General features: G+C 33.6%; 1 protein-coding gene across 1 annotated transcript; it reads right to left on the bottom strand.

Moving 5' to 3' along the window:
• Window positions 1-645: 645 nt before the first annotated feature.
• Window positions 646-1,775, bottom strand: LOC137820656 (uncharacterized mitochondrial protein AtMg00810-like). Its single transcript, XM_068624840.1, has 2 exons — window positions 1,595-1,775; window positions 646-1,196 (listed from the first exon to the last, which is right to left on the bottom strand). Exons 1-2 carry the CDS (start codon window positions 1,773-1,775, stop codon window positions 646-648), a joined length of 732 nt encoding a protein of 243 aa, XP_068480941.1.
• Window positions 1,776-8,411: the final 6,636 nt, after the last annotated feature.

Below are 8,411 nucleotides of genomic sequence, written 5' to 3'. Positions count from 1 at the left end.
CCTGGTTCTTCTTTTTCTGACGTCAGGAGGATGCCATTGTTGAACCAGTCTTAAGTCTGCACATTAATAAACTTGAAGACAGATTGTTGTGGAATGAAAAGCACACAACAACAAATAAGCAAAGAACACAATTACCTTACCAGGTTTGGGTCAAGAAGTGAATGGTAAGAATTAACAATGCTGGAAACAGATTTATAAAGCAAAACAGTAGTGTTTTGATCAAGTAATTAAGAGCAAAGATATGTGAAGATTTGATTCCCTGTGCATGTGCAAAATATCTTTGAAAAGGAGCATAAAATATTTTGAAGCACAGTTCACACATCAAACTTCCCAATTGTGCAATCAATGCATCAAATCAATTACAAAATCAAGACAAAAACCGTCAAAGATCTGTTGGTTAATACCCACAATGTCAGTCAAAAAGTCAAGGAGCAAATATTAAAGTTTCTCTTTCCTAGTCATCAATGCACACCAGTATCAGGAAAAAATAAACATGTTTAATTGATAAACAACAGATTTATTTTTCACTACAGTGGACAATTAACATTTATAATACCTAATTCATTCAGCAAAAAATTAAACTAGTATTATCACACAGAATAGGTATTTTATTAAGCAAGATACCAAAGTCATTTAGTTGTTGCCTTAACCATAGAGTTTGAGCACAACAACTCCCTGCTGCAATATACTTTGCTTCACAGTAGAGAGAGCAACACATGCTTGCTTTTTGCATTGCCAAGAGATCAAGCTTGATCCAAGCAAGTGACAGGTGCCACTGGTGCTTTTTCTATCAATATTGCAACCTACAAAGTCTGAATCTGAGTAACCAGTTAGACTTAATGAAACATTACCTAGATACCACAAGCCAACATCTTTTGTTCCTTGTAGATATTTCATAATCCTTTTGGCTGCATTGAAATGTGACTCTTTTGGAGCAGATTGAAAACGAGCACACATGCACACAACAAACATTATGTCAAGTTTGTTGATAGTAAGATACAATGAAGACCCAATAAGCCCTCTATACTTGGTCTCATCAACTGGATTTCCAACCACATCATGATCAAGATGGCAGTTGGTTGAGAATGGTGTGCTGATTGATTTGCACTTATCCATTCCAAATTTTCTTAACAAGTCCTTGCAATACTCAGTTTGATTTAAAAATATGTCATCCTTGAGTTGTTTGACCTGCAAACCTAGGAAGTAATTATGTTCACCCATCATGGACATTTCAAACTCACTCTTCATAATTTTCACAAAGGTCTCACATAATTCTTCATTGGTTGATCCGAATATGATATCATCCACATAAACTTGAACCAAAATTATGTCTTCCTCTTTTCTCTTAATGAACAATGTTTTATTAGATGTGCCTCTATCTTACCCTTGTGAAGTAAGAAAAACAGTCAATCTCTCATACCATTGTCTAGGGGCTTGCTTAAGTCCATAGAATGCTTCTTGAGTTTGAATACATGTTCTAGATGTTGATGGTCTTCAAAACCTGGGGGTTGTGAAACAAATACTTCTTCATTGATATATGCATTCAAGAAGTCGCTTTATACATCCATTTGGAATAGTTTGAAACCTTTTATACATGAGAAAGCAAGGAGAAGTCTAACAACTTCTAGTCTAGCCACTGGTGCATAAGTTTCATCATAATCTATTCCCTCTTCTTGGTTATACCCTTTAGCCACAAGTCTAGCTTTATTTCTGGTGATCACTCCATGCTCATCCATCTTATTCCTGTATATCCACTTTGTTCTAATGATGTTCATTTCAGATGTTCTTGGAACAAGTGTCCATAACTCATTCAGGGCAAATTGATTCAGTTAGAGATTGACTCCTCATCCTTCATCATGAAGCACAGATTGTTTTCCTCATCTTCTGTTGAAGAGTTGCTGGTTGAAGATACTTCATTTTCCTCCCATGAAATGTAAGCCCTTCTTCCCTTACTCCTTTCAACTCTCTTGCTGGCAGATTTGTCCTTTGCTTGATTATCTGGACAATCTGTTTTGATGTGCCCTGTTTTGCCACAGCCAAAGCAAGTATATTTAGAGGAATTTGAATCATTGGGTTTTGGATACCTTCTTTACTGCTGGTTCCTATCTCTGCTTTTCTTCCTCAGGAATTTGCTGAATCTTTTTGTAAGAAGACTGATTGTGTCATCATCTTCATCATCTTCTTTTTCCTCCTTGATCTCACTCTGTTCAGTTGCTTTCAGTGCAAGACCTTTGGGTTTTCTCTCTGTTGTTTCCTGCTCTTTGAGTCTCTTGAGCTCTAGCTCATGCTCCATTAGCTTTCCAAAAAGTGCAGCAGTTCCCAGCTTTGACAGATCACGGCTTTCAGATATGGCAGTCACCTTTGGTTGCCAGCTTCTGTCGAGACACTTCAATATCTTTATGTTGAGTTCCTCTCTGTCAAATTCTTTTCCCAAACCAATGAGGTGATTCACAATATGAGTGAACCTTTTCTGCACATCAGCAATGCTCTCCTCGGGTTGCATTCTAAACAGTTCATATTCTTGGATGAGAGAATGTTTTCTTGACCACTTCACATCTTCTGTACCCTCATGAGTGACTTCTAAGACTTCCCACATCTCCTTAGCTGACTTACATTGGGATATCCTGAAGAACTCATCCATTGTTAATGCAGAGGTTATGATGTTCTTGGCCACAAGATCATGTTGAGCCTTCCTCCTTTCGGTCTCTTCCATTTAGATCTTGGCTTTACCACTTCTTCATCCTTGACAACCTGCATTGGCACATAAGGTCCATGGACCACAGCTTGCCAAATTAATGCATCAATATATTCCATAAAAATTCTCATTCTAACTTTCCAAAATGCATAATTCATTCCATTGAACATAGGTGGTCTATTAACAACAGATCCTTCAGCAAAAAGCACATTAAACTCAGACATTATTACAAACAAACTTGATTAAAATACAAGTCCTAGCTCTTGATACCAATTGTTGGGTTTAATAGTGTCAAAGTTCAAGAGGGGGGTGAAATGACCTTTTAAAAGCTTCTCGCAAAAACAGTATTTAACACAGTTTACAGAAAATAAATCGATTTATATGGAAATGAACAGATTTATTTTAGCACTGTTTGTATGTTTGAAAAGTGTTTATGCAGCAAGGTTAATCACAAGATCTGCAGATATATTTTCCAGATGCTCACACACTGATATTAGAACGAAAAACAGTGAATCACCAAAACAGCAACCTTCAATTTCAAGCAAGTGATTAAGGTTCAATTAATGGCTTGATAGTTTATTGAGTGATCTATTACAATCAACATGTTCTAATGGCTTTTAACAGATTATAAGTGTTCTTATTGAAATCAACCAGTTTTCCAGAAATTAAGAACAATATGAACCGTGCCCAGACAAAACAGATTTATTTTTAATTGAACCGATTTATTTCTTTGTTGTTTTATCAATTATGCAGAAACTTAATTGCAGAGATTGAGAGAGAATGAACACAGGGCAGTTATACTGGTTCACTCAACTGAGCTACATCCAGTCTTCACCTAAACCAAGGTGAAATTCACTAAATCACAATACAAACAAACACAATTCCCACTGTTCTTGAAACCTACAAGAACTTAGGTACTCTTGCTGAAAAAACCTATTTCAGCTCACACACACTCTTCAAGAAAACCTATCAAGAAGAGTGTTCAACCAAACTATTACAAGAAATGAAAAGTGAAACGACTACACCTGATTGAGGATACAAAGATCTGCCTTAAACCAGTAGGCAAGACTGCTAGAACTGTAGCAGCACCTCACACCAAGCTTTTGGAACCAAACCAAGAACAAGCACTTTGTGATTTTCGAAATCTTTGAAGAACAAATGCTAATTCTTTGTAAACTCTTAATTCTCTGCTGTAAAACTTGTTTTTACAAATGTATGAACGAAGTTTAAACTCAGAAACAAGTTTTCATTTTATAGAAAACCAACTTATAACAGACTTTTAAAAAACAGTTAAAGCTGTTATAAAATGAACAGATTGAAAATAAAATGAACAGATTTATTTTCAAACACAGTTAGAGAAATTGTTATGTGAGGAGACTTAGTCAGCCATTCTGATGTAGGGACAAAACTGAAAACCGTTTAAGATAGCCATGGCACCAGAGTAAAAAAGAATCTATTCATTTACAGATGAACAGATTTATTTTTCAAAACGAAAACAGAGAAAGTTTAGCTATTTAAAACTCAGTCGTTTTGAAAGGTAGAAGACTTAGTCAAAATACTTGATGCACAAAATCTAATTTTTACAAGACTTAGCCAAGGCATCAGATTAAAAAAGAATCTGTTTATTTAGAAAAGAACAGATTTATTTTTATGTAGTAAATGTTTTTTGTAAAACATGTGAAAAACAGTTTAAGAAACCTTATGCTTGTTCTTATCACATGGCCAGTGGTTATGAGGTGAGCTACTCGGCAAAAAGCCCACTCTTAAACAACCTCTAAGCACTACCTAAGACACACTTAAAGCAAAGCAAAATACACATGAAATGTACATAGAAGTCTTCATCAAACACATGTCTTGAAGGGGCAACAACCATCTTCAACAATTATAACATGATATTACAGTTAATATTTGAAGTTATTTTAAGAGTTCACTTACAACATGGAGTTTGTCGAGCTGAAGACATGGAGTTATTTTTTTATTATTATTATTGGTGTAGATAGGAATTGGGACTGAAGACATGGAGTTTTTTTTTATTATTATTGGTGTAGATAGGAATTGGGAGAGTATGTAATTCAGAATTTTGTATCGTCTAATTTATTTATAAACAAAAATTATTTGTGTATTATTCATTAGTTATCGTTTTTATTAGTTATTTATTATGTAATATTTATTTTATTTATTTTTATTTCATTTATGTATAATTATATAGTCATTTAGGTATTGTAAATATTTATAGAATACCCGTGTTGTGCACGGTACAGGGCTAGTTATATAACAATAGAGGTAGCACAAACAGGAACTTTTAGCCACGTATCACTCTCACATTTTTTGCCCACAAAAAATCATAAAAGAAATTTACCTAAAGAAGAAAACGGGTCCGTGCTTTAACTTACCCATATTGAGTGAACCAGCCCAATGTGCAAAGGTGAAGGAGAAATTTGTTATAATGTATGGCTTTAAACTAGAAGGGACGTGAATGGTTTAAAGAGGGTTTTTGCAAACTTTTAAGCCAAGAATGAAATTACTTCGAGAATAACTTGTTAAAGAAATCAGTTTGCCAAAACACAAAGCAAAAAGCACAGCACTAGAAAAACAATCGGTTGTTTATACCAGTTCACAAATATAAAAACTGAATTTAAAGAGATTAAGGATAAAGAGAATGCACACAGAGGTTTATATTGGTTCACTTTAAATCCAGAGCTACATCCGGTCTTCCCAGAAACCATTGGGAATCCACTAAGCAATCAACCCTAGATCACTTACAACACAACCAAAGAAGTGACATTGATCCCCTCAAGACACACACTTCCTTTGGTTCAACACAACACCACTAAGAATGTTGATCTTGATCCCCTCAAGAACACACAACACTTCTCAGCAATACACACAAAGTTTCTTTCAAAGTACAAAGGATTACACTTGTTACAGAACAAATCTGAAATCAATACAAGATGAAAATCCTATCTCACACTCTTTGATCAAATGCAATCTCTTAGCAAATCTCAACTTTTATAAATCTCAATTTGTGTAAAAACTCAAATCTGTTTTTCTATATTAAACCAAAGTTGTTGTTTGTTACAAAATCTTAACAAACTATTCATTGTATTTAAAGATTGGTCAAAGCATTAAAAACTGGAGTGTAAACAGTTAGAAAAACATTTATTGCTCAGTCAAAGCACAAAACAGTTTTCTGTTATGGTCCCAAAACAAACAATCAGCTGTTTCCACGAATCAATTGGTTGTTTTGGTTTGACAGCAAGTCAACCATCAAAAACAGTTTTCAACCTTTCTAAAAACACCTAAGTATAAAACAATCGGTTGTTTCGACAAAACAACAGGTTGTTTTTCACTTAGTTTGTAAAACACTTTTCAATTAAAAGGTTTGAGAATGCTTATATTTTGGATTCAATCAAGAGTGGATATATACAATTAATCTACCCCAGATCCTATCTAAAGACAGCTCAGCAACAGCAAGCACATCCAGCCTTTCATCAACCTTCAAAGGGTTTGGATTCTTCAAAGCTTGAACACACTTTGTTCAACAAAATTAGGGTTTCTAAAGGTGTGTTTTGTGTGGCTGCCAATGGGTTTTCCTTTCCTTTGTATGGTTGTGCCTTGCAAAATCTAGTAGATGTTGCAGAACAATCACAGAGCACCATTTAAGATAATGTTTTTTGAATTTGAATTTCCGATTTCTAGCGTTTTTTCTGCTTTCCTCACTCTCTCTCTCTCTCTGAAACATTATCACTCTCTTTTCTCTCAAACCCTAATCACAACCCTTTATCTCAATCTTCTCTCCTTTTCACAACCCTAATCACAACTCTTTTCACATTATTGGTTCTTGTATATGTTGTCATAGATTTTGGACTACATATTCGTGCTCTTCAAAGCTGATTTGGCACTACATTCAATATCCATTTTTTTGTTGCTCTGTTCATCTGGTTTGTTGTGGTGCATTTTATATTCATTTTCATTCTATTTTGGACCTCTTCTCATTGGATTCATCAATTCATTTCATATTTTTTTCTTCCTCATTGCTTTGTTGCAAGTTGGATGGTTTTCATATTGATAATGGTTTTGTCACATGTTTTCTTTCTCACTGTATTTAACATGGATGTTTTTATGTTAGATTCTTCTTAAGCTAGCATTTTATGTTTTTCATATTATGCTATATTAAAATTCTTTGTTATGTGTAGGCTGCATTGGAGGAGCACTCTGAAGAACACGATGCTTATTGTGTAAATGGATTGAAGAACATGCTTATCTCATATTTGTAGAAATTGTAATTGTGTAAATACACATGTATATTTTGATGTAAATAGAGGGATTGAATGCAATAGAGGAGAACCACTCTCTTTGATTGTGTAAAAACACATTTTGTATACTTTGATGATAAAAAGTTTGTATCAATGTAAAATCAAATTGTGATGTAAACTGTTTAGATTATATTCAATGTAATTTCCTTTGTTGAGTTTTGAAGCTTGATGTAAACAATTTGAGAATGGTAAATACTGTGAATATTTTGTCATTGTTTTTCTCTATTTTCTACTGCATTAAGTATTGCACTATGAATGATGATATATTAGAATAATGTATAATCTACAGTCACATTAAATAGTTAATCATATATCCAACATAAGTATAAATCAAATTGTGTGTCAGTTGAAATGGCATATGAGATTCAAATGGTTGTTGTTATATCAGTGAGACTGCCAAACGAAAATGTTTTGTCATTGAATATTACATTGTGAATGATGGAGGTGTCAAACACAAAGTAATATACATTCATTATATTCAACATAGGAATAAAAAGTTTAAAGGGTGTGTAATTTGCAAAATAAAACAACTTGATACTTAAACAAAAAAAAAGCAATAAAGCAATAATAAACGTGTCATAGTCTTGAGAAAAATGGAAAAACACTGCATTGGTAATAATCTGCAAATTAAAGAACTTTATACCCCACCAAAAAAAGCAATAAAGTAATACAAACTTTCAAATTGTTACAATAGTGTATAAACTTCAGAAACGCATACGAAGACTATAAAGAAATATTTGAAAATTTCCTTTTCTATATATCACAGTTGTTGTAGGCAAGTTGATGTGGTGCATCAAAATAATTTTGAACAAGTCAACCAAGTGCAAAGCTGCCAATACACAAAAGTTCTATAACCTAGAGAAAAACCAATAGACTACCATCCCCATGTGAGCCTTGCCCAAACTATGTTCAAATTGGTTTGAGACATGGAAACTTTAATCTGAAAAGGATCAATGAATATGCATTTTGAAGCTCTGCTACACAGAAATGTGCAATACAAGTTTTGCTCAATTAGTATGAAAATTCAGATACATTTATTTTCATAATCTGCTCAGAACAAAATTTAACTATAAGTGTCAATGGAGTAAGAATTGATATATTTATTATGAATGGATTAAGCGGTATTAGAAGCTTTGTATAATCAGAACGAGAATAGTACACAGTGGACATTGAGGTGCCAAAAAAAATCACACATCAGGTTAAGACATTAAACATAGGAATAAAAAGATGAAAAGGTAATTTGTGTTTTCACATTACACGTTCACTGGACTACCCAATGTTGAATGATGGACTAAGGACAAATACAATAAACAAATACTGGGAAAACACTACATTGTGTGTCATATGCAAAATAAAACACCTTTATACCCACCAAAAAAATAATAAAACAATACAAACTG

This window comes from Phaseolus vulgaris, chromosome 9 (genome assembly GCF_000499845.2).
Source record: "Phaseolus vulgaris cultivar G19833 chromosome 9, P. vulgaris v2.0, whole genome shotgun sequence".
In the NCBI taxonomy this organism is placed as follows: domain Eukaryota; kingdom Viridiplantae; phylum Streptophyta; class Magnoliopsida; order Fabales; family Fabaceae; genus Phaseolus; species Phaseolus vulgaris.
The sequence above is the reverse complement of the archived record's forward strand: the minus strand, read 5'-3'. Positions and strand labels throughout refer to the sequence as shown.

Bases quoted from the DNA above. Each gene is read 5' to 3' on its own strand.
- LOC137820656 (XM_068624840.1), bottom strand. From the start codon at position 1,775: ATGAACATCATTAGAACAAAGTGGATATACAGGAATAAGATGGATGAG. The intron at 1,197-1,594 runs GTATAAAAGGTT...ATTACTTCCTAG, and splicing joins ACTTCTCCTTGCTTTCTCAT to GTTTGCAGGTCAAACAACTC.